Raw genomic sequence first — 27,193 nt, forward strand, 5'->3', positions numbered from 1 at the left:
TCATAAGAGATGGGTTACCTTGGTTACCTCCATCCACGGATGTTCATCATTTGCGCAGTTTCTTTGCATGTAATATATGACGCAGGAAATCAAGGAGGTGTCGGGTGGGACAAGATACCAAGGTACTGCCCGAGATCATCTATCCTCAGCGACCAGAGCAGACCTGACACCTTGGCAAGAACAATACTATGTATGTATGACATCTGGAGACGGCAAAGCCTTACAGAAATACTATGATCTATCACCTCGCCCGAAAATAGAGTAATGCCACTTGTACCCAGCGATGACTCGTCCGTCCTCCTTCGATGGTGGTGCTTCCTGCGCTTACCGCCGAGCACTTACTTTCCTCCATCACTTTAAGGCGCCATCCCAGCTATTTAGAAGAACCAGCTGACAAACTCGAGAGCGTAGTCTTTCCCAGGGCCCAAGAACCCGACGCCAAATATCAGCCAGGTGACCCACTGCGAGACGTATTCGGGGAAGAGGGTCTGCTCTGTCTGGCCCCGCCCTTCGTACTGAAGGCCGCCAACCTCGCCGCCAACAACGCGGTCTGCGAACCCGCTCAGGCCGTCCCCGTTGCCGACACCCATCTCGTATTGTACCAGGATGTGCTCCAGCTCGAACCGCCACTTCTTGTCCCGGGACGGCGAGACAAACTCCAAGGTGTTGCCCGTGTTCTTGTCGGCAAACCTCCCCGAGATGCCGGCGTCAAAGTTGGCGGTGATGCGGGCGTAGTCGTCCGTGTCGGATACGTTTCCGACGCGCGTGCCGACCAGGAGCTGGCCGTGGTAGAATAGGTGACCCGAGTAGAACACGGTGCCCCAGTTCTTCCTGGAAGTCAGTTGCCAGTAGGTAAAGGTGTAGGGCCCCGCCCAGGCCCGGATGGCTTTCCAGCCCTCGGTGATGCCGAGCCAACCGTCACTGGCCCAGAGGCGGGTAGAGCCACCCCTGCCGCGGAAGCCCAGCCTCCTGCCCCCCGACACGACGGCGTCCACCTCTATCTCGCCGCTGACCACGGGGACGCTGTAATAGAGCCCGGGCGAGAGTTCGGTCACGCCGGGCTTGTCCCCGCCCTCGGGGTCCCAGAGCGAGCCGTCGGCGTGGACGGGGGGCGTGGTGGCCGACAGCTTGTAGGTGCCGTTGACCCTCCACGAGTCGAACTCGAGCTTGATGTGCTTCAGGTCCTTGGTGGCGTGGAACGAGTACGACTTGTCGGAGCTGTTCCAGATGCCGGCCGTGTAGGTGGGGCAGTCGATGACGATGGACTCATCGACGTAGTCGAGCTCCCGGACCGACGTGCCGTCGGCGAGATTCATGTAGACTTCCATGCGCAGATTTCCCTTGCCGAAGAAGTGGTACGAATAGTCCCGGGAGAATGACGTTAGAAACAAGGACAGGCCGTTGTGAGAGAGGCCGTCGAATTCCCACTGCTCCCAGTTGGTCCTGTTGATCAAGGGCGTGATCTTGGGCGAGTTGATGTGAGCGTCTGCCGCCGTGGAAAACGTGCTGGGGCCTTCGAGGATATCGAAGGCCTTGCTCCTGCTGATTGTACACGAATCGTCATCCCAGTTCGTCGTAAAATCGTAATCGGTAGGAAATGGTTGGGAACCAATGGGAACCTGATACAGGTTTGCGGCGCCAAGGGAGGAGAAGAGCGCCGCCACAAGGGCAAACGTCTTGGACATGGTTCCGCCAAACACTTTGGACATGGTTCCAGACGGATGGGGCAAACGTCGAGCTACTTACTAGCCACTGTCCAGAGAAATGAACGGGGCAGAGAAACGTCCGCTCCTGCTCCCTTTCCCTCTCCCCTAGACCTGACTGACCCTTATACAGCGCGGACCTGGACATGCAAGGTGGACATGCAAGGTAGTTCGCCTCCCTGCTTGGCACCAAATACAGAAAGTCCCGAGCTCCGGGAAAAGTCCCGACTGCCCGACTTCAAGCTCCTGATTCCCCAAGCACAACCAGCAATTGCCGCTCTGGGGGCCATTTCTGCCCGAGGCGAAAGAGACGTGTGAAAAGCAGAGAGTTGCAGCTGGGCCGCGATACCAACCTGGCAGGGTCGTCATGAAAAGTTTGTGCCCTCCCTCCGAGCACCACAACATGGCGACAGCGACTCTCCCAGCGCTTCCATCATCGCGGCAGGCCATCGTGCAGTCGGCCAACCCCGGGTCCTTTGAGCTGTGCACCACTCTACCCATGCCGGACGTCTCGCCCGACCATGTCCTCATCAAGGTGACCGCAGTGGCGGTGAACCACTGCGACTACAAAATGCCGGCGCGCGTCCCCTGTCCTGGCACGGCCAACGGCTGCGACTTTGCCGGCACCGTCGTGCGCCTCGGCGAGTCCGTAGCTCGCACGCCGGGGGGGCTGCGGATTGGCGACCGCGTTGCCGGGGCCCAGATGGGGAACCAGCGACGCCAGCCCTGGTCGGGTGCCTTCACCGATTACATTGCTGAGAAGCCCGAGAACATGTGGCGCGTGCCCGAGCACCTCTCCTTGGAAGAAGCGGCTTCGATAGGCTGTGCCGTGACTAGCAGCGTGGGGATGGCGCTCTGGTGGGTGATGAAGCTGCCCGGGACGCCCGAGAAGCCCACCGCGGACCCCAAGTTCTTTCTTGTCTATGGGGGCTCCACTGCCAGCGGTACCCTTGCCATCCAATTACTGAAGCTGTGAGTGGCGTGTGACTCTCCCTTTTCCCTCTCGCTCGTGAGTGCATGATGATTGATCTGGTGTGCGTTCCTCAGGTCGGGCTACCGAGTCGTCACGACCTGCTCCCCAAAGAACTTCAAGCTTGTCGAAGAGTACGGTGCCGAGAAGGCGTTTGATTATCGCTCGCCGACGTGTGGCGAGGACATACGGGCATACACCAAGAACACGCTGGAAAACGCGCTGGACATCATCACGGAAGCGCGAACCATCCGCCACTGCTACGCGGCCATCGGGCGTGGTGGCGGCAGATACGTTGGCTTCGAGCTCCTGCCCGAGGACCTGATGGCCACGATGCGGAAGGCCGTCAAGGCTGAGTGGGTCATGGGGCTCGAGGTGACCGGGGTGGAATTGGAACTACCGGGAGGGTATTATCGCAAGGAAAACCCCGAGCTGCACGCCTGGCTTCATGGGTGGATCAGACGCTTCTCCGCCTTGTACGAGACGGGAAGATTAAAACCACATCCCATACAGGTGAATCAGGGCGGACTGGCAAAGGTGATTGATGGCATCGGCGCTTTGTCGCGCAAGGAGGTCTCGGCCCAGAAGCTGGTGTATCCCCTGTCCGACTAGGTAGGTCATCTCTAATCGAGTTTGGGGCAAGTTCAAACACCAGCGATGGTCAAGTCAAGGTGCGCTGAGGAAGGCAACCTGAAGCCAAAACCAGTGAGAGATAGATAGCATCATACCTAGCAACAACACCCAGCTGTTGAGTTCCCAGTGCTTGCATCGGGAAATCAAGGTAGTAGGTACCTATCGGTAGGTAAGATGGAGAGCGGCTCGGTAATTTTGCTGATTGGCTGTGGCGACAAACCCTCCGCGGGGGTTTTCTTTTTCTGGCATGCGGGGCGCGGCAACTTTGAACCCCAACCCACCTGGCTCTAGTCCGATCCTCGCGGCGAGTCCCACCTCGAGCCATCACGAATGGATACCAACATGTTCAAGCCGGCAGTCAGGCGTTCTGCCTGCGACCAGTGCAGAGCGAGGCGAGTGCAGTGCCTTCGCGCCCAAAACAGCACGGCGCCGTGCGCCCGCTGCTCCCACATCGGTGCTCGATGCGTGATAAGCGCCCCCGGCCATCCCGGACGACCGCGCAAGCCGCGTCTCGTCGACGGCAGCACCCCGCCGCCTAGAGGCCCCGCGCCGAGCCCCGCTGACGTCTCCTCGCCCGGGCGGTATCGCACGTCGTCGTCGACATTGCGAGACGCGAACTATATCGAGGTCCATGCCCCTGCCACTGCCATGGCGGGGGAGCCCGCGTCGGCCGGCGCGCCTGCAAGATCGTGCAGGACGACAGACAGACACACGTCGTGGGACCGGCTGGATGGCATCGCAGAGTCGGACCTCGCGGCTTCCAAGTCCACCGTGCATCCGCCAAGGGACCCGTTGGCTCACGGGCCACAGGCAGCAGACTTCTGGGCAACGCCGGGCGACAGCTCCGCTTACTCTTACTCCCCATCGACCGAGCAAAGCCCTGCGCCGGGCGAAGACATCCTCGCACTGGTGGATCAGCTGAGCAATCCATCACAACTTCAGGGGCTACTGAGTGCGGATGATGAGCTCAGCGCGATGCTCCACATGGACCGGGACTACTCTAGCACTGCGCTCGACATGGATGTTGATCCGCTCCTCCTTGATCCGTGGAAGGGCGGCGTGCTCCCCCCGACTCCCCTACCACAATTCCCAAGCCCGGCAAGCTCGCTGATGCGGTTCCGAGAGGAAATGGACCAGCGAATTACGACCATGGACGCATACTACTCGGACCCCCTCGAAGTTGTGCAGGGCTGCAAAGAGGAGGGCGCGGGCCGGGAGCCCGAGAATCCGGCTGCGGTCCTCCTTACGTGCAGCAAAGAGTTCATCGACATCATCCAGAGCTTGACGCCGGCTGTTCGGACGCACAAGCAGAGCGAGGATGCGCTTAGCACGGAGATGGTGCTCCTGGCTTTGTCGAGCTACCTATCCTTGATGAGGCTCTTCGACGCCATGTTCCACACCATCCACAAATTCATCTCCCAGATGCCGCCGGACTCGTTCAAGTCCGTCAAGGTCAAGTCGGTGCTCCGCATCGGCGGCATCTCTTCGCTCCAGGATATGCCGCTCAAGACATACGCCACGGGCATCCTCGATGCCATCCAGGGCCAGGTGCGGACTCTGGAGCGCTGCATGGGGATTCCGACCGAATACTGTCTCTCGGGCGAGGCGGCTGCTGCCTCACCCGCGGCGGCCGCCCCGGGGATATTGTCCCGTGCGGATCGAGCATTGTTGTTTTCGGCTGTTTTGGCACAGGAGGATGTCAAGTCACGACAGGGAAGCAAGTCGTACGTAGAGTCGATACGAGCCAGCATCCAGGAGTCGATGAGATTTCTCGATGACTAGGTAGAATTATTAAGATGTCTATCACAAACCATACCATGGCGATGTGCCCAGAAGCAAGAGAGAAGAACCCTTTCTATTAAAATACACTCGCCAATCGCCAGTTCCCGCCGCCCCTCTACTGTATGTTACCCTTCTCGACTGTGGAAAAGCCCGTGTCTTGAGCGATATCACGACGCGGCCGCTGGGACCTCCTTCTCTGTTGTGCTCCTAGCCTCCTCCTCCTCGGCAGGCATGTCCTCCTTCTCCACCATGCCAAATTCGGTGTTGTTTTCCTTCCTGAGCGGTATCTCCTTCATCAAGGCAGCAGCGATGAGGCCCAGCGCGCCGAAGCCAATGGCAACCTGCCAGGACCGCTGGAGTGCGCCGGTTTGCACGGCGACCACCTCGGCGCGCGTCTGTGCCGAGAGCGAGTCGAGAAAGTGGGGTTCGGCGGACGCGTACGCCCCGCCGGCTACGAAGTCGGCGGCCACTGTTGCGTTGCTGCTGATAGCGCCCGCGGCGGCCAGCTGCGCGGCCCGGTTGGTGTAGACGGCGCCGCCGACGGCGACGCCCCACATGACGCCGAAGGTGCGGAAAAACGCCCACACGCTTGTCGCCACCGCCGTGTCCTTGTCCGTCAGCGGGGCCAGCAACGCCGGGAGCATGGCCGCCATGCCGAAGCCCGCGCCGAAGGACTCGACCACCTGGAAGCCCACCCAGACGCCCGTGTTCGAGTTCTCGTCTAGCATCGAGAAGAGGCCAAAGCCGACGGTGATCAAGGCGAAGGTGACCATGAGGATGGGCTTGTAGCGGCCGAACTTGGTAAGCAGCACGCCGCCCATCCCGGCGGCCGGGAGGAGTGCGAGGATCGTGGGAAGCAACATGATGCCGGAGCGGTAGGCGCTCTCGCCGAGAACGCCCTGGAAGTAGACCGGGAGAAAGTATGTGGCCCACAGGGTAACGATGCCGTGGAGAAAGGTGAGGATGAAGACGATCAGGGTGACGGAATGCTGAAAGAGGTAGGTGGGTACCATGGGATTTGGCACGAGGCGGGGATTGCCTTCAATCCAGACGAAGGTTCCCAGCGCGGCGAGACCGACGATAAGCGGAACGAGGACCTGGTAGGAAGACCACGGGTGGAGGCTACCCGCCCAGCTGAGGGCAATCAGCACAGGGATAACGCCGCCGATGAAGAGGACGTTGCCCAGCCAGTCGAGGCTCGATAGCTTGGTGGCCAGCGTCTGAGACTTGTTATACTTGACATTCAAGAAGGCAACTAGCAGCACTAGCGCGACGCCGCCAATGGGCAGAGCCATGTAGAAAGCCCAGCGCCAGGTGCTATAGCTGACGAGGAGTCCGCCAAAGAGAGGACCGAGGGCGGCCCCCAAAGCGACCATGCCAAACACGATGCCCATGTAGGTGCCCCTCTCGCGCAGTGGCACCAGGTCGCAGATGATGATCTCGCAGAGGACGCCGATGCCCGAAGCTCCAATCCCCTGAATCGCTCGGCCGCCGATCATCATGGCCATGTTGAAAGCTCTGTGCATTGCCCGGTCTCGTCAGCAAGACACCCGATTCTGGGCTAGTATGAGAAAGCAGCAACCCACCCGCCAGATAAACCGCTCCCAACCATGAAGGCTGCCGCAGAAAAGACCAGGGGCCACTTGCGGCCAAACAAGTTTGCGAGCTGGCCAAACAGGGGCAGAAGAGCAGTCCTACACAAATCAAATTCCAGAGGTGGTTAGATACGGCTGTGTCTCTCTCGCGAGAGGCGGGGAGGGGAGGCTTACATGGTCAAGAAGGTGGCGTTAGCAACCCATACGTAATTCTCGCCTCCGTTCAAATCGGCAACGATGGATGGCAGGATCGTCGAGGTGACGGTGGTTTCCAAAGACGTGAGGAGGCTGACGAGCGCGAGGACAAACAAGATGATCCAGAACCTCGGCCCCCGCTTGAACTGCGGAGGGCTTTCTTTTGTGGTCGCATCCGTGCCATCGACCGAAGTTTCTTTGGACTCGAGAGTCGAAGCAGACGCGTCTTGTTGTGTCATGGTGACTGAGAGGATGAGAGGATGAGAGGCTGTTGGCCTGAAGCGGGCGAGGGTCCAAGGAAAGGGAAATAGGGTTTCTCTTGCGAAAATTAGATTGAAATCACTTTCTCATCGGGGACTCATCTCATCTGAGATTCGGCGCGAGGAATTGTAAGTAAGATACCTTGGCTACCTATTTAAGGCCATCGGTACTGTGGCATGGGCGAAGGCCGCGGAGGGTTTCGTTGAATAAAAGTGGGTCCGACCTCGGAGGGTTTCTAGACTGAGGTGTGTACAATGGTACCACATATCGACGCAGGTACGGCATGGAAAGTCCCTTGAACGGAGGAGGCGCAGCACAGAAGAGCCCTCCTCATGTTTAGGCCGGCTATGTTGATTGACGTTCGTGTCAAATTTGCCACATAAAAAGGGTGGAGTTGTGCGAAAGACGTGTGGCTCACCCCGGGGATGCAGAGATAGACGTATTGGCCGGCACGAGGCTTCCACGGCCTTGATAGTCAAAAGAATCAATGCTCGATTTCTGCAGCACCATAGAGTGGGAGTGAAAGTCTGATGGGATGTCAGAGTGGGTGAAGAACCAGCCGTGGGTAAAGGGTTGGCAGGTTAAGCGCTTTTCCATAGAGATGTCTCTTTTCTCTTGGCATACAACAGCTAGTGGCCCAGATTCGTGTCCCAGATTCGTGTCTGAGGGAGGCCCAGAACTCGGCCCCGGCCCGGTTGGCAATTGCTAAGTTAAGATCTGCCTCTATCGCGGGAGACCATGAGCCGGACTATTTTTTTCTTTTGGAAGGGGGAGCAATGATCTGACTTAAGTCTCATCTATTTTTTTGAACTATAAAATCATCGTGGCTATGTTCTGTTCGCTTCAAATGTGCTTCTAAGCCCCATCAAACCAGACACCTTATAACGAGGCTTCGGCCCGCGCCTCAACGTTCAGTTATACTACTAAGCAACCGTCTTTATCGAGCAGTAGCCTCCCGTGTCAGTCAACACTTATTCGCAAACGCCTCTCAGAAGCCTTAGTATCAAAGTCGCTCTCCTAACGGGATCCAATGGTGGGAATGTTCCAGCCAACCCCTCTTACACAAGCTCTCTCGGCTATCAGCCGACTTGCCACCACCTGAAAATTCAACCCTTGACATAAGTTAATTGAATCAAGTTCAAATACAAGTAAGTCAAGTAAGTCAAGTAAGTCAAATACCTGTCCTTACTTACCTACTTGCCATATTATTTGGTAAGTAATGTAAGGGGTCTTGGTGTTGATCTTAGCCTTCGGCCAGGATTTTTTACCATTCCTAGGTTTCTCTATACACTATAGGTGCGTAATCCCTGCAACCTTATCTATACGACTGGTTGATGCTCCTTTGCTCCACTCCTGCCCAAAATCGCGCCTCTAGCCAAGTCTAATTCTCCTCTATTGCGTGCGCTTCCTAGGTTCCTGTGCGCAGCGGCTGCAGGTTATTTTAATCGATTTAACTTTAACCTTTGGCTCTGACACAATTCCATACGCCACTCTTGCCTATAATCACTTGCTTTACGGCATTTAAACCCTGGTCCTCTTGTACAGGGCTCATTCCGCGATAACCTAAAATGTTGAATCGGATAAATTAACTTCCTTGCTCTTCCTAATATGGTATAGTGTGATTACTCAGCTGGAGGCCGACAAATTAGACTTCCAAGTATCACGATATATATTTGACTTACTTGACCTCCGTTGCCTGAAATTGCAATTTCTCACCCGCTCATGCAAAATTACAAGATGGGCTCACTTAGGGCGCGCGACCGGCTGTCCGACTTGCCAGACGGGCTGCTGATGCTCATTTTTGAGGAGATATCCAAGCGCGACCTGTGCAATGTCTCGCACCTGAACAAAAGATGCCACGGCTTGGCAGACTCGATCCTCTATAGGACGGTGCTTTTCGAGTCGCCCGAGCATCACCTTATTTTCCGCGAGTCGCTCAGTCGACGATTGCGCCGTGGGTCGGCGATTCGCGACATCACTGTGAAACTCGACGATACCACCAGCCTAGACACTCTGGAGCTGTCACAGTTGGTGCTCGATGGATCGCGCTCCGATGTCGATGGCTTGTCGCGCGCCATTTCTACCATGTCAAACCTGGAGAACCTGGACATCTCGGTTCCTGGCAAGTTCTTGCGCGGTATCGGCACGCTGTTTAACGGCCCCTTCGACCTGGCCTGCCTGAAATCGTGCACGCTGTTCTACCAATGTCCCGACAACCAGTACTGGGATCTCCGCGACAATATCCACATCTTCGCCCACCCCACGCTCCAGAGTCTTGTCATCCGGAGGGCTAAACTGGATCATCGCGGATTCGACTTCATCGAGCAGCCGCACCAGACGGGACTGAAGAAGCTCCATCTGATCGAGTGCGACATCAACGACGACGCGCTTTATGATATCCTTGCGTTTCCGGAGTCCCTGCGCGAGTTCGTCATGGTCCAGACCCCGGAGCCGACCCCTGACCTGGAGGAGAGCTCTGACAATATCGGAGACTACATTCTTGCGTTGCGGTCAGCGAGCCACTCGATAGAGACGATTACCATCGATTTCCCCACCTTGACTGGCTTCAAAGCATTGCGCATGCGGGAGTTTGAAGCGCTCAAGACACTGCGTATCAACTGGGACTATCAGCTCTTTGGCAAATCATCCAAGAAACCGCGGTTGCACTCGGTGGGTATCCCGCCCGTGCTGGAGCGGTTGGAGTTCTTCAACGAGCTGGGTACGGATGAGGAAGTAACGGAGCTGCTGGAGTACACGATCCTCAATAAGAGCGTCATGGCTAGGAACCTGGAGAGGATTATTGTTCCCGAGGGTGATACTGGGAGGGTCCCCAAGGTGATTGTGGAGGCTTGCAAGGCCGCCGGTTTGCAGTTGGATGTTATTGGCGCTCTGGATGTGGATACAGATGACGAGGAGCAAGAGAGCAAGATCGACGCATAGACTAGATACGCATATACGCATGTACTAGAGACGCTAGACGCTAGATGATAATTAGATTCCACACATCACCTTTGCCTGTGATCCTCGACTTCGAGGGTCGTGCTCAACGGGCCGCCGGGCTCCAAGTTGTGGGCGAGGAGCTGCTATGACAGTTTTGGCTTCTTCTTCACGCCGTGGTTTGGATGGTCTGGGATGCTCTGGAAGGCGGATAGGCTGTGGTATGCCTTGAACATGGAGTGCCGCAGGTATTGCAAAGAGCACTGTGGTTCGGACGACATCTCCACCGCCAAGACGTCCGGATCGTACTACGAATCGGTCAGGGTGGAGGCTACGAAGCGCGGAAAGGAGGTTCTCGAGTTCAAGGCTGAGGATGGGCGGGAACCTCTGTCGATTCTTGGAGAAGGACGTGCCAGGTACACTATTCCCGCGATTGAACGAGAAGAAGACTTTTGCCGCCATCAAGGCTATCGCCATTGCGAAAGGTCTTCTATCATGAGCGGCGCTCTTTGGCCTGGGGTAGGCTACCTGGCAATACGGCCCGCTTCTCTATTACATGGTTTCTAATGCGGATCTAAGTTTGATTAGATCATGATTTGGACTCATTCTTGAGTTGTCGGGCAATCAGTGGCGAGGGGTGAGGGGAAGAGAGGGCCTAAAATGGGCAGTACATGTGGAGGATATCTATGAGATTTAAATCCCAGAATGACGCTATTCAGGAAGGAATTCAGGGGCTGAGTTGCATGCAATTACATTCCAAGGTGGCTGGTTACACAAGGTCAAGTTGTCCACGTCCAGCATGTTCAGTTCAACCAAAATAAAAGCTACCTAATTGGCCCTTTATTCGATATTGATCACCAGCTTCCCGAAGTGCTTCTTTGCCCACTGCGACGCAAAAAGTCATGTCAGCGTTTTCTCTCTCCAAAGCTCGCAGGGGCGGAAATAACTCACCATGTACTCATAAGCCTCCTTCGCCTGGCCCAGCTGGAAGATCTTCTCGTCGACGACGGGGTGGATGTCGTTGGCCTCGATGGCCTTGACCATGTCCTCCATCAGAGCCCTGGAGCCGACGTAGACGCCCCTGACGGTGCAGATCTTGTTGAGCACCTCCATCATGCTCGACTTCGGCTTCGCCCCGCCCAGGAAGCCGATGACGCAGATGATGCCGCCGAACTTGATCGCCGCCAGGCTGTGCTCCATCGTGTCCGCCCCGCCCACCTCGATGACGAAGTCCACCCCGACCCCGCCTGGCGTCAGCTTGCGCGCCGTCTCGCCCCAGTTGGCGTCCTCCCGGTAGTTGATCACGTGGTCCGCCCCGAGCTTCAACACCCTCTCGGCCTTCTCTGCCGACGATGTCGTGGCGATGACCCTCGCGCCTGCAGCCTTGGCGAACTGTAGAGACCCCCGTTGTCAGCATGCCAGATTCGAGGGGGAAAACTTTCCGGGCTCCTGATTTTACTTACCTGCAGGGCAAACATGCTGACGCCGCCGGTTCCCTGAACCAGAACCGTGTCTCCCGCCTTCACCGGCCTGAGGCCGTAGAGGGCGTTCCAGCTGGTAAGGGCGGCGCAGGACAGGGTGCTGGACTCGAGGGAGTTGAGGTTCGCCGGCGCCCGCACCAGCCCGTTCTCGTTGAACACGCCGTACTGGCGCAGGGTGCCGTCAAGCACGCCGCCGAGCCCGGTGCCCACGCTGTGGAAGTCGACCTCGCCGAACTGGTGGCCCTGGTTGAAGAGAGTGACCACCTTGTCGCCCTTCTTCCACCCCGTAACCCGCGGCCCGACGGCGGCGACCTCGCCGGCGCCGTCCGAGGCCGCAACCACGGGGAACTTGGTGGGGAACGGGTATTTGCCCTACGCAAGCGGTTAGTCGGTGTTGGAGCTAGCCAGGCGATGGGGGGGAACTTTTCGGCCCAGTCGTACCAATGGGATGATGAGGTCGCGGTAGTTGAGCGACGCGGCCTCAAGCTTGACCAGGACATCGTTGTCGCCCAGCTTGGGCAGCGGAACATCCTTGAGCTCCAGCCCGTCGAAGCCCCTATCCTTTCCAGTAACCACCCACTGCTTCACGGTTGTGTTTGAGGAAGCCATTGTGTAATTATCTAAGCTGGTCAATCCAGGGGTATGACGTTAGTGCTTGCTTGGGTAGATGTGAGTACAAAGTTTGATGGCAATTGAGTATGGCAGGCTTTTCGAGGAGGGGGAACTGAATCCATTTCAATGCTTGCTGTTCATCCTCAAGGGCCTTTAATAGGTCTTGGTATGCCTGTCACTTGCACGTCATTGACTAATCACAGAAAGGTTCCTGGTACTAGCGGGGGAATTGTTGTTCTTCCCCCTTCTACGTATGTACATCATGAGTAATAATTTACGATTTCCGGCCCCAATTGCTTGGTGCCAAGCGGTTATTATGGGCTTGTTGACAAATTGGATACAAATTCCCGGATTAATGTTTTGTTAGATACCTATACCCGGGCGTTTCCATAAGGCTTGGCGGAGGTGAATCAGGTGATTGGCTGATGTTTCGTTGCTACTCCATCGCATGACTGTGATGTAATGGCCAGGTTCAGCGCGAACATGTTTGCCACTGTCAGTGGCCCCCTCTGTGCTGATGTTTACATTCTTGCAGGTTGCATCACTGCGTACTGGATTATAATGGCTCTCGACGGACTGCCACATGAGGGATAGATTCCCCGCGGGAATATGTAGCTCAGTGCCGAGACTCGACGAGGAGCAACATGGCCAGGACGAGGAGCAGAGGTTACTACTGAAGCAGCAGATGTACGGGAGAAGAGGCGGGAAGCAGGTTGCATTGGCAGGTGTCATAGGTTGCAAGACAAGCTAGCTAGTCATCAACCCTTCATTGACATCCTGAACATCATCAAGTGGCACAAATCCGCTATTGTAAGAAGGGCGTTTGTTATATTAGGCAAAACAAACGGAATCATGGGAGCCTTGGGGAGGCCAGAGACGCAGGCGGTAATCGTATTTCGTCGTACGGAGCCTCGTTTCTCGTTTCATGCCTCCACCTCCAATTCGCCTCCATCGAACCCGTGCCCTCCCTTCGTCCCCAAGATTCCCCCGCGCCCGAATGCACAGCCCGCGCACAACCCACGAGCTGCCGTCGTCGTGGCGAATCGTTTACTTCAGCCTGTGAAACATCCGAGTCAGTATGAGTGAAGGGATCTGGCGGGATTTGAAGGCAGACGCACTTCTTCTTGGGGCGGAGCTGGTTGGTGTGGCCTGGGAGTAGACGTCAGTGAGCAATTCATGATACCAAGCAAGCTGCGCAGGTTATAATAAACCCGGGAAAGGAGACTTACCGCATTTCCTCTTTCTGCAGTTGCTACACGAAACAGGGAAAGTCAGTAAAACCGCCAAGATTATTGTCGCTGAGGTCTTCAACGGTCACTGCGCCAGAGCAAGGCAGTCGGTGTAGGTGCTCGTAGGTTCTTTGCTCCCAAGACAGACCGAAATGGGGGGGGAATAAGGCAGGTAGGATAGCTCGGGTAGTTGGACGTACGTGGCACGGGGAGGAAGCCGGGCATAACTGGCGAGCAATCTGTTAGCTGGGTGCCACAAGCTGCTGTGGGGGCGCGGAGGGAAACGGAGAGAGACGTACCACTTGCGACAGATCATCTTGTCGCAGTTGAACTTGGAGGCCAACTATCGCATTGTCAGTATTCCCAAGAGTTCGTGGCCGCGGGACGGAGGTGGTTGCGCGGGGCATTTTGCGCTGGGAGGTGGACGGACCGCCTTGAGGGATGGCTCAATCATCTAGAGAACGCGCCGGATGTCAGTTTTTGCGCAAGGGGCTCTGAGAAAGCAAACGAAGGGCTCTCGAAATGCTGGTGTCGGGTGAGCTCACCTTGTCTTGATTCCGTGACCGTGGTCGTGATTGCTGGTGGGAATCTTTTTGGACGTTGCGAAAGTATTTCCGAGTTAATTTTCGTGGGTTTGTACCTAGGTTAGCCCGATCAGCAGCCGACGGCACAATATTCTTCCGCGTTGGCACTTTCCAGATTCCACGAAGGCCCTGATCGCTTAGGTAAGCTACCCGCCACGATGCCCGACCCACCTGATGAGCCCCCCGATACCTAACTGAAAACCGCGAAATTTTTTGATAACGCCGGATTAGGTTGCACAGATTTCCGAGTCTTCCGCATTCTAATATCTCGAAGCGACAGGCTAGAAATGGGGTGCGGGCTTGCTAGACGTCGTTGCACTGATCTCTGCCGAATATCGTATTGTGTATATGTATTGTGCAGTACAATACATTCTGCCGGCGCAGCCTAGGCCTCCTCCCGCTCCTTGATCTTGGTGAACACCTCGACAAAATCCTGTGGATCCTGGGCGCCGTTGATCTCGTACTTGTCTTGGATGGTAAAGTTTGGCACCCCATGGATATTCTTGCGAACCGCCTGCTGCACCTCGGCATCGACCTCCTCGCCACCCTTCCCCGTCTCCAACCAGTCCTTCACCTCCTCCCCGTCCAGCCCGGCCTTCACGCCAACCCCAACCAGCGTCTCGTGGCTCGTGATGTCGCCCGTGCCCTCAAAATAGTCCCGGAACAGCTCCAGCACCACCCGGCTCTCCACCACCTCTCCCTTGGTTTTGCCCAGCTGGATCAGGCGGTGCGAGTCCCGCGTGTTCCCGAGCTTGCCCGCGAAGCTGAACTCGATGCCCTCCTGCCGGCCCATGCTCGTCAGTCGCTCCTGCATGGCGGGGACCCGCTCGGGCCCGAAGCGGTCCACGAGTCGCTCCATCATGGGGATGCCCTTCTTGGGCGACGTCGGGTCCAGGTAGAACGGGTGCCAGGACACGGTGAAGGTGTCGTCCCGGCCGCCCGGGTAGACCTTCCGGTACAGCTCAATGGCCTTGTCGAGCCTCTTCTTGCCGATGTAACACTGTTTTTTATTATTGTTTGTGAGTTCGCTCAAGTCTTCCTCGAGACCACTGAATCATGGGGTATCGCATACCCAGGGACACACGGTGTCCGAAACGATCTTGATTGTGAAGTTCGTCATCTTGACAAGTGGTATTTTTGTTTATTTAAATTTTGTATAGTTGGCACTCAGGGAAGTTTAATGTGACTTCATCGATTTGAAGATGCGGAGAGGGGAGGAGTGGGGATTGCCGTGGGGTACCTACTCAAAAGTATTTAACAGCGTGCCTGGCATGTTAAAATCAAACCTGGAATGTTCCCGAGGCCGATGATTTGGACGGGACAACCTATCACGCAATGCCGGGATGAAGCCTGCTTATCAATCAGCAATGTTCCTGTCTTCTGAGTCCACCTATTCTAGACCAAAATTAGACTACAACGTACCTAGTTTGTACCTTGTCATTATCTTTTCCTATTCGTTACTATGGTATTGTAAATAGATCCGCGTCGTTTATAACCATCCTGAAGTTTTCATTTTTATCCTTGCCTCCATTGTCTGGTTCATCCAAGTGCACACCCCCCCGGCAAGCATGCAGGTTGACGCCTGCCCAATGCCCATTTAGTTTGAGCTTGCGCATACCATGACATCGGAATTGAGAATTTAAGGTTGCTGAGATCCAGCTGACAGCGGGTATCGCCTGATTGTGATATTTTACTGAGTATTGCTTGGACCTCGTCCAACGCAAATTAAATGAATCAAATCAAAATACTTAGCAAGGTTAGAATATATGGTATAAGCAGAAGGTGGGCGTATATAGTAAGTAAGGTCAAAAAAGTGGTTATTCGTGATCTGGTTATTCAGGTGTCCAGCACCAACTGTAGGTGGTGGGAGTTCTCGAGGACCAAATAAAGTGGGGGCGTGGCACTTTACACCACACCTCTCTCTTTCTCTCTCTCGCCTCTCATAGATCTTTGTATGCTGAAAATTAGTGAGCTTTAGTGATAATCGTCAGGCCTAAAAATCGTCGGGGTGACTCTTTCGGGGCATGACAAAAGTAAATTCTGCCACCTGTGGCTGCATCGGATTTAAAACAGGGTTAGGGTTATACTAGTGCAAGGTCACGTGGGTGGGCGTCGATGGATGCCCTCCCAGCGCAGGCCAGTAAGTTTCAGCATATAACCCTGGACCCCACTAAATTTTAACGCAAGACACTTAATTCCAACGGAAGCCACTGAATTTCAGCGTGCCCCATTGAGCTCAGGCGAGCTCAGGAGAGCCCAGGTAAAAGCAGCGAGGGATCAGGAATCCGGCCGACAGTAGAAATGGTGAGCGTCTCGATTCGTCGCAAGTTATAGGCTGTAACGGGGGATCCAGATTGATTTTTATCTCTCTTTTCCTCTAATTGAAGGTTGGTTGGTATGAAAAACTGCCCCAAGGTTCGCGATACATTAGTGGACAATGAAACGGATGCTCGTTTTGATCGAATACGAGTTTCAGGCCCAGTGTTCAGGCCCGGTATGCAAGCATTAGACATGGCACCATAAGCCGATGCCCAACCCAATGGCTGCCCTCGCCTCGTAAACGGAGCCTTTCATTGGGCTCGCCGAATTCTGTTCGACGCCTTAGATCCATCCCACGAGGGCTCGCTCGGCAGCCATCACTCACCAGGCGACGGCTTCTCAAATCTCAAGTCCGTCTGCTTTGTCTCCCGGCTCACCCGATCGTACATCTCCCGCTGGAAGGCGCCGATTAGGGACGCTCGACCGCGACCTTGTCGGTTCCCGGAACTAACTGCATTCCGAAGACGCCGCACACGCCCGTTTTCCGGTTGATCCCACTGCAGCTTCTTAGCTGAAAGTGCCCAACTCACCATCTCAGTCAAGTGTGGGAGGACTAACCCCAATTTCGATACGCAGGTCATTGTAGAACGCCCGAGTCGCTGCTAAACCATGCTTTGGGAGCTCAATTTACTCGTCGAGTTCATCTTCTTTGCCCTTGGCACTGAACCCCCATTGCTCCTCGGTAGATGGTATCAAGCTGCATAGTCTGCACCAAAACAGCCCAATATAAAAGACGAATCTTGTCATTGAAGATTGCCTCTTTTGTGAGTGGGCCAGTGCAGCCCTGTGTAGTGGGTGTGCATAGTTTGCAACAGTTGTCGCCTGCATACGGTCTAATATCTACCCGAATATGCCTGTCCACCTTGGATTCACAGTGCCTGACCCATCAAACAGGAAAGCGTACCCCAAAAGACAAGCGGTGACATTGACAAGGAAGAACACTACCATGGCCTGTCCAACCATGTCCGTGGGAACACCCATTCTGCTTCCCATGGTCGTCTCGGAGATTGCTTCCAGCGCCTCGATTGATGACCACACGATAAAAATGGGAGCGCAACAGATGAGATGGGCAACTGCAACCACCTTGCTAAAGACACTCTTTGGATCAGAATTGACATAAGAAAATAACACTCGGTGCCCACAGCCTAGCATAACGAAAATTGGGCCAAAGCCAGAGTTTTGAAACATATTGAGTTCTCCCTTTTCAATGTTCCCAGACTGAGTGAGTGTGCCAACTTGGAAGACTGTATTAAGCATAGCGAAGCTGAAGAATTCCGCCGCACTGATGGACCAGAGACATAAAATAATGTATTGTACCACCAAGAAGTGAATCGCCTCCGCCAGACGTGGAAGCATCCACAAGATCCAGGATGCTAATCGGGATTTCCTGTAAGGCTTGTCGGCGAGAGTCGCTAGTTTAACCGGCTGATCTGCAGGAGTCGATGGTTGAATAGGATCCTCGTGTTTAGTCAAAAATGCTAAGGCGGAGAGGTTGACTGCTTCGCCAAATACCATGGCTAGGAAAAAGGCGAGAGCGACTGCTTTTGAAATGGGCACCCCTTTCATAGCAACCAGCTTAACGGTCTGGCATGGGACCACGCCTAGAAGAATCATGATCCACCTCACTATAGCCGTTTTCTCCACAGCTTTTTGATCTGGATCCAGGAGCCCATTGGGAAACCGGTCTGAGAGCTCGGCCTTGAACTGGTCTAGGAATCGCCGGTCTTGGATGCAGCGGTCGGCATAGCGGATGCAAAAGTGCAGCATGTCGGCAACGCAGATAATGGGCGATGACCGCAGCCAGAAGCTGTGTCGTAGGGGCATGTCCATCACGCGGCCAATAGGCTGCACCATGGCACCAAGCGCGAGCGGAACGAGTGCGAAGAAGGCGACTTGCCAGGTCACCTCCTCCGCCGCTGCAGCAGTGGGGTTCGGCTGTGAGTCGCTCATGGAAATTGCTTGCGAAGAAAGCGCCGAGAGGAGGGCTGGGCGAGAAACTGCTGGGGGTTGAAAAATAGGAGGAGGATATGATAGAGGATATGATAGAGGATATGATAGAGGATATGATAGAGGATATGATAGAGGATATGATAGAGGAGAAAAGTACTTGCGGGAAGGCAGAACTTGTAGAATTGTGATGTATTGGGCTCGAAGTTGCCAAGCCTACCACCCAAGCCACCCGTCCCCTGCCTGCTCAGCGAGCACAGCCTCGACCCTGCCACAGCCGCCCCTGTTTGGTCAACGGACCAAACATTTACAACCATGCTTTGGCGAATCAGACTGCGAGAATCTTCAAACGCGTGACCTTCCACAGAAGGCCGGAGTCTCTCTCTGGTGCCATTGCTCTGGCGGCATGATACCGGAACCCTCGTCCGGGACTGCTCCACATAAAATCTCGGCGCGCCGCTCAGTACCTTCCGTCCCGAATTGCCAAAATTTTTGGAGTCCCGTGCGGCACCTCCGTCTCCGTCCCCGTCTCCGTCCCGGGGGCAAACATGACGAGATTCGTCTTTTACACAGCCATAGGTTGAGAGTGCGGAGTACATCATCATTTATCTTACATGCCACACCACACCGCCTTTGGCTGTTGGTGCAACCTCAGTTGATCCAACCCCTCAGTTGAGGAACCTGATCCCATCAAGCTTCTTGCAAAGCATGATCTGGCCCACCACTGTCAACACGCGCTAATCTACTCTTGTTCACGATGTCTGTCACTGGCGAGCCATTGGGACAGAGTGCAGAGACTACGGATCAGTACCGTCCCCTCGACACCTCCAAGAGCGAGATCCGCTTGCTCTCGTTCGAGAATACTGCCAAACATACCCCAGTACGGCTCAATCTCCACTACGTATCCCTAAACGACTGGAAGCCCGAATATGTCACTTTTCGCGACCAGAATGCATCGACGAGTCGTTCTCAGCTCTCCGAAGCCTGGAGCGACCGGTTCGAATTCACGCTTGCTACGCCGCGGAGCGAGATCTACGACGCCGTTACAAGATTTACCTGGGGCGATTACACCTGCCTAAGCTACACATGGGGAGACTGCGCGGCCCAGAAAGCTACGATCTTCCTAGACGGCGTCGCCATCGCTGTGAATAAGAATCTAGTGGCGGCTCTGCGCGACCTACGGTCCGGCTACGAGTGCCAACTTGGCATAAAAGTCTGGGCGGACGCCCTTTGTATTAACCAGGCGGATGTTCTTGACCGGAATGCCCATATCTTGCGAGTGAAGGATATATTCGGTGGAGCTTTCTCAGTAACGGTCTGGACGAAGGAACACGACGACCTGGGGGCTCTCAGTCTTCACCTATCAGGCGAACGACTCACTCTTTGTGAAGTTGTTTTGCGAGAATATGGAAGGGAAGCCCTGGAAGAACTTCTCGGGGTCCGCGACCGCAATTGGGGGGCGGTGGAGGATAAGGATGAACAGCTTAGGGAATTGGTGGAAGATGTCGACGTCCTAGTGTTTGACCAGTATCACTGGGCAGATTCCGACGACGAGGATGACTACGGATTTGGTACGCTGCATTTACGCGATATAGTTCGTGTAGAGTTATGGCAGATGTTTCTGAAGAAATACTGGTCGCGGTTGTGGATTATCCAGGAGCTGGCGGTCAGTCCCAGCACATCAACGGTACACTGGGGAGGGTGTTGGTTCCAGCTGTCGACTCTGCAGGCCATAGGCGATATTCTTCTCGCCCATCCTGGGTCTGGAGACTTGGACTCAGGAAACTGGGAAGGGCTGAAGCTGAGATTGGACCTCTTGGCATTTATATCTACCTGGAGGACACTGGAGGCTACATCGGGTGTCACGGAATGCTCGTTGAACGATGCGTCCATCCGGGAGCTCAACTTGCTCGCGCAACATGCAGACTGCTCACTCCCGCAGGACAAAGTCTACGGTCTACTAGGGTTATTTCCGTCGTCCGTGTCAAGTGCCGTGGCGATCGATTACAGCCGAGAGACGGCAGTGGTCCTTGCTGAGTTTTGTTCTGTGGTCCCAGGCTGGAACTGTAATTAGGGTATCTACAATAAATAGTTCACCGTTCGCCGAGCAACAACACCTCTATTTCCTAAGCCTTTATCCACCCTGCGGGTAATTAAGCAATCGATGAACAAAAAAGAATGAACCAAAACAGAGCTGGGAAGGAAGAAGGAATAATAAGAAAGTAAAAGACAAAAGAAAAGAAAAAGAAAGGAAGAAAAGAAGAACAAGAAAAGGATAAGAAAAAGAAGGAAAAAAAGAAGGAAAAAAAAATGTGATCGAACACGGGATTGAACCGGGGACCTTCGCCGTGTTAAGGCGACGTCATGACCAACTAGACCATTCGACCGATTTATATTTTGATGGTACCTTTAATCGCACTCTAATAGGTAGGTCAAATGCTAGCTAGTTTCTGAACCTGTGGAGCACCCCAACCCCTGGGCTTTAATCCTTGGGTTCCAAGCATTCCTTGGCTACCAAGCTTTCCTTGGCTGCCTACCAAGCTTCTTTTATATCAACGTCTTGCTTCACCTCACAGTTTTCTCATTGACACACTACTGTTTAGGTATATACACCTAGGCTTCCGGCAGAGCAGAAGCACTTGCAACGGGGTACTTTTTCGTTTGCAGTTTGAGCCTTTCTGCTAATAAAAAGTCGCTTCCTCTGGTACACTCTTTCCTTCCTGTCCAAAACAAAACATCGTGAAACGAAACCCAGAGCCCTGACGGTTGTCGTGTTACAAAAGATAATTCTTCTTCTAGATGTCGCTGTTTTCATGTCATGGAAACGGCGGCTCTCCAGACAGGCTCATTGACCTTTCCAGCCTGCATTCCCCCCCGGTTTTGCCTTCTTCCTTCCACCAGTGACTCATGCCATACCTGTTGTGCTCGATGCTCGCTGAGGTTGAAGCATTATTTCCTCGTGGAATTCATCGTCCTGTTATGTCTTCTCGCACCCTCAATCGCGCCGTCCATATTTCATTTGTCACAGCTTTAGTTCTCGGTTACAGTCGAGGGGTATTATTCCCGGAAGAGGACCCGTGAGAGATTGTGCCGTCCAATGCGGCCGCCCGAACCGCTTTAATCTCCTTTAAGCCCGACTCCAACGCAATCTATACTGTTGGGGGCCAATGCTACATGCACCGAGGCACACACGAGCAGGGCTGCCACTATCCTCCTCCCTTTTTAGGCATGATCTTCAGGCAACCAGCCCCCTTCCTTGCGATAATCACCCGCCATTTTGGGCAGGCGGAAACTGAGAGGCGGTAGCTAGTACTGTACTATTAGAATCCAATGTTTTTATTAATATTGGGCATCTTATCCCCCACCTTTTCCCAGATCCAGGTCCAGGTCCTCCCTTCACATCTCGTTTCCCTTCCCTTCCCTTCCCCCACCAAGCCATCCCAGTGTCGCTCAAGTGACCCCATTTGGCCCTGGAGGAATTCAAAAAGAGGTGGCCTGTCATGCTGTTCCGCCATCTCACAATTGCCCTGGCCACTGGCCTGGCAATCGAAGCCGCCGCCACTCCTCTCTACGGGGAGAATGGGGACACCTTGGAGGGGCGCGGGGTGCCGTCGTCGCACGCGTTGCACGAGCGACAGCTGCCGCATTGGGCGACGACATGGCAGAAGCGAGACCGAGTCCCTTCATCTGCCGTGTTGCCCGTGCGAATTGGGCTCAAGCAGTCGAACTTGGACCAAGGGCGCAATATGTTGCTGGACATGTGAGCACATTATCCTTCTCGCCCCTACGTGGGAACTCGCGACATTAGAAGTTCGGGCAGCTCATTATTCGCAAGATCAACCCCGAAATCTGCCAACTACGGGAAGCACATGTCCGCCGAGGAAGTCATCGACTTCTTCGCGCCGCCCGGGTCCAGTGTCGATACCGTAACTGAGTGGCTCACGGAAGCCGGCATTGGCGCCGAGCGAATCTCACAGTCGATCAACAAGCAGGTAATTATAGTCTTGCGCGCGAATTGAATGGCGAAAACTCCCCTAATTGTAGGACACGGACTCGTGCTAACAGCGGCATATAACCGGCTAGTGGATCCAATTTGAAGCTACAGCTGCTGAAGTCGAGGACATCCTGTTCACTGAATACCACGTGTTCGAGCACCGGGATACGGGAACCAAGAACATTGCCTGTGACGAGTACCATATCCCCAGTCATGTCAGGGAGCATGTCGACTACATCACTCCTGGGATCAGACTCCGCGTAGATAAGGGAAAGTCGGCAAAGTTGAGAAGGAAGCGTGAAGCTGAAGCTCTGCAGAAGCGTGGCGTCGCGGCGATGAACACGGGCCTCGTCCCAATTCCCCAGGCCAAACTGCCAAACCTCCCACAACTCAACTCCAGCGTTTGTCACCAGTATGTCACCAATGAGTGCATTCGGAGTAAGTCCAACGAGGAAGGCGGCGTTGAGAAATCGACAGGATACAGTAGTTCTCTAACAATGAGTGGCCAGAACACTACCGGGTGCCCAAAGGTACCACAGCTGCCAAAGGTAACGAGCTAGGCATCTTTGAGTCTTTGAACGACCATTACAGCAAGGACGATCTCGATGTATTCTGGGCCAATCTATTCCCGTGAGTGGACAAAGTCAACCCCCGGCCATATTTGCGAGTCAAATATCTGACCCATTCCCTCCAGAGAGATTCCTCAGGGCACATACCCTATCGACAAGCTGATAGACGGCGCCATTGGCGCGGCGGAAACCCCCGAGGAAGTGGGCGCCGAGTCGGCCCTCGATTTTCAAGTGGCATGGCCCCTGATCTGGCCCCAGAACACGGTTCTCTTCCAGACGGACGATCAGTACATCGAAGTCAACCAGACCGACCCCGACACGCCGTACCTAGGCTTCTGGAACAGTACGTTTTGCCGCAGCTGGCAACCCCACAGACAGTCCGCAAAGAAACCAGCCACTAACCACACACCCCCATGAGCAGCCTTCTTCGACGCCCTCGACGGCAGCTACTGCACGTACTCGGCCCACGGCGAGACAGGCAACTGCGAGAAGGCCGAGTGCCTTGACCCGCAGTACCCAGACCCCAACCCAGGCGGCTACCAGGGCGAGCTGCAGTGCGGCGTGTACGAGCCCACCAACGTCATCTCCATCTCGTACGGCGGCGGCGAGGGCGACCTACCGGGCTACTACCTGCGGCGCCAGTGCGACGAGATCATGAAGCTCGGCCTGCAGGGCGTCACCGTCGTCATCAGCTCGGGCGACGACGGCGTAGGCTCGTACCCGGGCGACGCGGGCCTGCAGAACGGCTGCGCGGGCCCCAACGGCACCGTCTTCTACCCGGGGTCGGACGCCACCTGCCCGTTCGTCCTCGCCGTCGGGTCGACCCAGCTCGACGGCCCGCCCGGCACGGGCAACTTCTCCCGCACGTCGGCCTGCCGCCTGACCGAGGTGGCCACGACGCGGTTCCCGTCGGGAGGCGGGTTCTCCAACGTGTTCGACACGCCCGCGTACCAGAGGCGCGCCGTCGAGACGTACCTGGCCGACACAGCCCCCGGGCTCGCCTTCGAGGGATACTCCGGAGACCCGGGCACCAACTTTAGCGACGTCGGCGACGGCGTGTACCGCATCGGCGGGCGCGGGTACCCGGACGTGGCGGCGGTCGGGGACAGGTTCGTCGTGCGCGCCGGGGGCTCGTGGGGGACTATCGGGGGCACGTCGCTGTCTGCGCCCGTGTGGGCGGCGTTTCTGACGCTGGTCAACGAGGAGAGGATCGCGGCGGGGAAGGGGACGGTCGGGTTTATCAATCCCGTTCTGGTGAGTATCTTCTTCTTTTTTGTTGTCTTGTTTTTGCTCGCGGCGGGAGCTAATTTGGCGGGCAGTACGAGAATCCGGAAGTCTTCCACGATATCACGAATGGGTCGAATCCGAACTGCAACTCTGGGGGCTTCGTGGCTGCCAAGGGTTGGGATCCGGTCTCTGGCCTGGGGTAAGTCATTTCGCAATTCCGAGCCGTCATGCTGAGCTGACCGATGCTGTGTATTAGATCGCCCAATTACCCCAAGCTTCTTAAGCTGCTCTTGAGTCTGCCGTGAGGACCGTATTTCTAGGTGGCTTCCAGGGTAGTTCTTTAGATACAATTAGCCCAACGTATGCGAAGCTGATGGTTCTCCATTGCGACTTCCACTGCTCTAACCAGCTTGTGAGGTTGCCTCAGATGATGCAATGCCCAGCCTTGTAAACGATAATAAGCTGTAGTAAATAAAGTATTACGTCGTCCAGTTGTATCGCACTTGGAAGCAGCGTATGAACTTACGTTTATAGATTATAATCGTCAATTTCGTAATTTTCATGATGATAATTCTTTATTGCAACGAAGGATTAACATAGTTATAAGCTCCAATTACGTGTCGTCTAATTATCCTGTTGTTTGATGCCGTAGGGACTTGGCCGTTACGCCCAAGGCCAGGCCAAGAAACCACCAAACCGCCTTTCCAGTCTTAATTAGACGTGAACCTATTCAGATGAATTACCCAGTTCCTCTCAAAGAGATAAAGCTTGGGATGGTCTAGATTGTACCACCCATGGCTAGTATACTAGCTTAATACTATCAGTAGTTCCTAATATAAAAAGAACTGGCGTGACCTCCTGCTTCCCGACTCCCTAAGCGGAGACGTCGCCTCACACGCAACTATTTGGCCCCCGTCAAGCTCGCGACACAGTGTGCCCGACAGACCCGCAGTCGTAAACAGGATCTTCACCACGCGACCGCTTGACTCGCAAGCCCCGGCAAGGTCTCCCATCCTCCTCACAAGAGCCTCCAACTGGCCGGACGTGACGTCTTCAAAGTCGTCCTCCAACAGGTTGAGCCCGTCGACGACGAAGAGCAGCTGGGGCAGGCTCACGCAGCCGACCGCATCCGAAAACAGCTCCAGCGCCAGGTCCCAGGTCCGCAGCGTCCCGTCCAGGGCCGCGAACCTCTCCTCGCCGAACGCCAGGGGCGCCGCGGCGAAGTCGGCGGGCAGCAGCTCCACGGCTTGCCGGATCATCGAGTACAGCAGCGCCGTCAACTCCGTCGACTCCCGCGTCCTGCTCGGCGGCGGCTCGTCGGCAGATAGCTGGCAAAAGTATGAGATGACGGGGATCCCGTGCTCCCGGGCTAGGGTTATGTATGTTGCGGCTGAGGACCGGAGGACGCTCAGGTGTTCTGGTTGGTATCGGCCGTGGGCGTAGAGGATCTGGGATTTCAGGGTTGTTGTGAAGTCGCTCAGCCGTGACACGAAGGTTGCATCTGCACAGAGGTGGTGCGGGATGTCGGGGAAGGGGAAAACGTGCTCCCAGTTGCAGTATTCCTCGAGGTGTCGAGACCTGTATTTGATTTCGGAGTTTTGATATGGTTCCTCGAGTTCGGCGTCTATTAAGCTTGAGTCGTCGCCGTGGGGAATGTGTCTAGCCCCCTGGGGGCTTGGTAAGGCTACGTATTCGAGTTAGAGACGCTTGGTCAACTTCTCATGTGTGGGAATTGTGGCGAAGGCTTACGAGATGAGTTGTAAGAGTCCGAGTGTCGCCTGTCATCAGAGGTCTCTCGCGAAGCTTGAATTGTTAGCAGGTTCGTGATCGCTCTCCCCGAAATCTCCTGCCTCATCCTTTCGTTGTACTCCACCATCATACTCTGTAGACTCTCCTTTATCTCCTCCTGCGAGTTCTTGAACTGGCCGAGGAACATGCTCTGCAGAAGTCGCGCGTTGGTCTCCTCCTGAAGCTTCCTCTGCGTCTGCTCGGTTTCAACGAGTTTGACGAGATACTTCACAGCCCAGCGTGTGTCTTCCGCAAGCAACTTGGCAACCCGGACATCGGCTGATATGTGTAGCTGAATCTGCTGAGATAGCAGGAGGGAAATCTGCCTGACCTGGCCCAGGTCTTCCTCAAATATCCGCTGTACACTCTCGTTGAAGCTTTTCAGAAACCTAGTCCGGCTTCGGTCTGTGTACCATTTCATGAACTTGGTGAGGTATGAGAAGACGCGGCTATAGAGCCGCATGGCGAGTTGCTTGAGGGGCGGGCTGTCGTACACCTGGCTCTTCTGCACCATGGCAACAGCGTCGTTGATGCTGACAACGCCCTTTGCGAAGGACTCTGTGATTGCTGTGTAATTTGCTGAGGCCTGCCGAGTGGTGCTAGTCAGCGACGCTAGGACTTCCCTTCTGGCGATACTCTTCGAACCTTGATGATCATGCTCACTGCGCCGCCAATCAGCGAAACGTACTCGCTTTCCTTTGGGAGCATTTCAAGGGCCGTTGAGTGGTTATTCAAGCCATTGCACATCTTCCGAATCCACTGCTTGGTGCGAGCCATCTGACTGTCCTTGTTTTTCGCATCCCACTGGGCTTGCACGGTCGACACTGCCAGCTCGACTTCAGACCAAGAAGTAGGCATTGGTGCAGTTCTCAGCTCTTCGGGGACGAGGCCCTGGAAGCTCTTCATGCATTGCATCAACTCTTGCCGGGTTTTGTCAAACAGCGTCTCGTCTTCTGGTCTCCAGTTTGGAAGTGTAAGTGCCCGAAGAGCAGGCCGATGTCGTGGTCATGGCTAGACTAACCTCGTGTCAGAAAAGTAAGCCTCAATCCGGCGCATTTCCCTTTCGCGCTCGCGGGACTCTTGCTTTCTCTGCTCTATGAAATCCAGCCGAAGCTGGTCGAATTCTTCTGTATCCAACTCGGCTCTGCCTCTGATCTCCATCTCCCATGAAAACTGTTTCACGAGGACACCCGGCCCTGGCGCTCCTTCGGGATTTTCCATAGCTTCGGAAGGTGGAGGAACTCAGCTCTGACGAGGGAGAGAAATTGGCACTGGTAGACTGGGGAAAAGGCTACATTATGGACTGGCGAGGCAGAATCATGGAATGATGGTAAGCCTGAACGGAGGCAGCCAGCCGAACAAGCACC

At 55.1% G+C, this 27,193-nt stretch overlaps 12 protein-coding genes across 12 annotated transcripts; 5 read left to right on the plus strand and 7 right to left on the minus strand.

Moving 5' to 3' along the window:
- Nucleotides 1-377: 377 nt before the first annotated feature.
- Nucleotides 378-1,685, minus strand: QBC33DRAFT_578953 (uncharacterized protein; the record flags this gene model as incomplete). Its single annotated transcript, XM_060431103.1, has 1 exon — nucleotides 378-1,685. One exon carries the CDS (start codon nucleotides 1,683-1,685, stop codon nucleotides 378-380), a length of 1,308 nt encoding a protein of 435 aa, XP_060282845.1.
- A 421-nt stretch (nucleotides 1,686-2,106) lies between these two features.
- QBC33DRAFT_453166 (uncharacterized protein) lies at nucleotides 2,107-5,088 on the plus strand (the record flags this gene model as incomplete). Its single annotated transcript, XM_060424672.1, has 4 exons — nucleotides 2,107-2,675; nucleotides 2,751-3,275; nucleotides 3,427-3,457; nucleotides 3,598-5,088. 4 exons carry the CDS (start codon nucleotides 2,107-2,109, stop codon nucleotides 5,086-5,088), a joined length of 2,616 nt encoding a protein of 871 aa, XP_060282846.1.
- A 141-nt stretch (nucleotides 5,089-5,229) lies between these two features.
- QBC33DRAFT_570759 (MFS general substrate transporter) lies at nucleotides 5,230-7,258 on the minus strand. Its single transcript, XM_060430581.1, has 3 exons — nucleotides 6,858-7,258; nucleotides 6,675-6,782; nucleotides 5,230-6,606 (listed from the first exon to the last, which is right to left on the minus strand). Exons 1-3 carry the CDS (start codon nucleotides 7,115-7,117, stop codon nucleotides 5,256-5,258), a joined length of 1,719 nt encoding a protein of 572 aa, XP_060282847.1. The 5' UTR covers nucleotides 7,118-7,258; the 3' UTR covers nucleotides 5,230-5,255.
- Nucleotides 7,259-8,542: 1,284 nt separating this feature from the next.
- Nucleotides 8,543-10,154, plus strand: QBC33DRAFT_541618 (uncharacterized protein). The gene has a single exon (XM_060428179.1). It carries the CDS (start codon nucleotides 8,862-8,864, stop codon nucleotides 10,077-10,079), a length of 1,218 nt encoding a protein of 405 aa, XP_060282848.1. The 5' UTR covers nucleotides 8,543-8,861; the 3' UTR covers nucleotides 10,080-10,154.
- Nucleotides 10,155-10,820, plus strand: QBC33DRAFT_541619 (uncharacterized protein). The gene has a single exon (XM_060428180.1). It carries the CDS (start codon nucleotides 10,272-10,274, stop codon nucleotides 10,641-10,643), a length of 372 nt encoding a protein of 123 aa, XP_060282849.1. The 5' UTR covers nucleotides 10,155-10,271; the 3' UTR covers nucleotides 10,644-10,820.
- QBC33DRAFT_541620 (uncharacterized protein) lies at nucleotides 10,616-12,429 on the minus strand. The gene is made up of 4 exons (XM_060428181.1): nucleotides 11,999-12,429; nucleotides 11,540-11,929; nucleotides 11,028-11,468; nucleotides 10,616-10,961 (listed from the first exon to the last, which is right to left on the minus strand). The coding sequence occupies exons 1-4, from the start codon at nucleotides 12,164-12,166 to the stop codon at nucleotides 10,917-10,919; spliced, it is 1,044 nt and encodes a 347-aa protein (XP_060282850.1). The 5' UTR covers nucleotides 12,167-12,429; the 3' UTR covers nucleotides 10,616-10,916.
- Nucleotides 12,430-13,216: 787 nt separating this feature from the next.
- Nucleotides 13,217-13,852, minus strand: QBC33DRAFT_559949 (ribosomal protein L40e; the record flags this gene model as incomplete). The annotated part of the gene is made up of 6 exons (XM_060430015.1): nucleotides 13,217-13,226; nucleotides 13,288-13,318; nucleotides 13,399-13,421; nucleotides 13,599-13,625; nucleotides 13,698-13,741; nucleotides 13,829-13,852. 6 exons carry the CDS (start codon nucleotides 13,850-13,852, stop codon nucleotides 13,217-13,219), a joined length of 159 nt encoding a protein of 52 aa, XP_060282851.1.
- A 246-nt stretch (nucleotides 13,853-14,098) lies between these two features.
- QBC33DRAFT_541631 (DSBA oxidoreductase) lies at nucleotides 14,099-15,282 on the minus strand. Its single transcript, XM_060428182.1, has 2 exons — nucleotides 15,055-15,282; nucleotides 14,099-14,982 (listed from the first exon to the last, which is right to left on the minus strand). The coding sequence occupies exons 1-2, from the start codon at nucleotides 15,100-15,102 to the stop codon at nucleotides 14,368-14,370; spliced, it is 663 nt and encodes a 220-aa protein (XP_060282852.1). The 5' UTR covers nucleotides 15,103-15,282; the 3' UTR covers nucleotides 14,099-14,367.
- A 1,776-nt stretch (nucleotides 15,283-17,058) lies between these two features.
- QBC33DRAFT_541633 (uncharacterized protein) lies at nucleotides 17,059-18,436 on the minus strand. Its single transcript, XM_060428183.1, has one exon. The coding sequence runs from the start codon at nucleotides 18,249-18,251 to the stop codon at nucleotides 17,142-17,144; it is 1,110 nt and encodes a 369-aa protein (XP_060282853.1). The 5' UTR covers nucleotides 18,252-18,436; the 3' UTR covers nucleotides 17,059-17,141.
- Nucleotides 18,437-18,606: 170 nt separating this feature from the next.
- Nucleotides 18,607-20,364, plus strand: QBC33DRAFT_541634 (heterokaryon incompatibility protein-domain-containing protein). Its single transcript, XM_060428184.1, has one exon. It carries the CDS (start codon nucleotides 19,006-19,008, stop codon nucleotides 20,320-20,322), a length of 1,317 nt encoding a protein of 438 aa, XP_060282854.1. The 5' UTR covers nucleotides 18,607-19,005; the 3' UTR covers nucleotides 20,323-20,364.
- Nucleotides 20,365-21,585: 1,221 nt separating this feature from the next.
- On the plus strand, nucleotides 21,586-24,549 carry QBC33DRAFT_493729 (alkaline serine protease). Its single transcript, XM_060425512.1, has 8 exons — nucleotides 21,586-22,008; nucleotides 22,084-22,240; nucleotides 22,332-22,680; nucleotides 22,752-22,872; nucleotides 22,937-23,154; nucleotides 23,233-24,065; nucleotides 24,131-24,237; nucleotides 24,295-24,549. The coding sequence occupies exons 1-8, from the start codon at nucleotides 21,749-21,751 to the stop codon at nucleotides 24,341-24,343; spliced, it is 2,094 nt and encodes a 697-aa protein (XP_060282855.1). The 5' UTR covers nucleotides 21,586-21,748; the 3' UTR covers nucleotides 24,344-24,549.
- A 60-nt stretch (nucleotides 24,550-24,609) lies between these two features.
- QBC33DRAFT_541639 (uncharacterized protein) lies at nucleotides 24,610-27,156 on the minus strand. The gene is made up of 4 exons (XM_060428185.1): nucleotides 26,848-27,156; nucleotides 26,472-26,784; nucleotides 25,788-26,412; nucleotides 24,610-25,722 (listed from the first exon to the last, which is right to left on the minus strand). Exons 1-4 carry the CDS (start codon nucleotides 27,045-27,047, stop codon nucleotides 24,869-24,871), a joined length of 1,992 nt encoding a protein of 663 aa, XP_060282856.1. The 5' UTR covers nucleotides 27,048-27,156; the 3' UTR covers nucleotides 24,610-24,868.
- Between the last annotated feature and the right edge of the window lie 37 nt (nucleotides 27,157-27,193).

This window comes from Phialemonium atrogriseum, assembly GCF_030411735.1.
Source record: "Phialemonium atrogriseum strain 8032-3 unplaced genomic scaffold QBC33scaffold_15, whole genome shotgun sequence".
Classification (NCBI taxonomy): domain Eukaryota; kingdom Fungi; phylum Ascomycota; class Sordariomycetes; order Cephalothecales; family Cephalothecaceae; genus Phialemonium; species Phialemonium atrogriseum.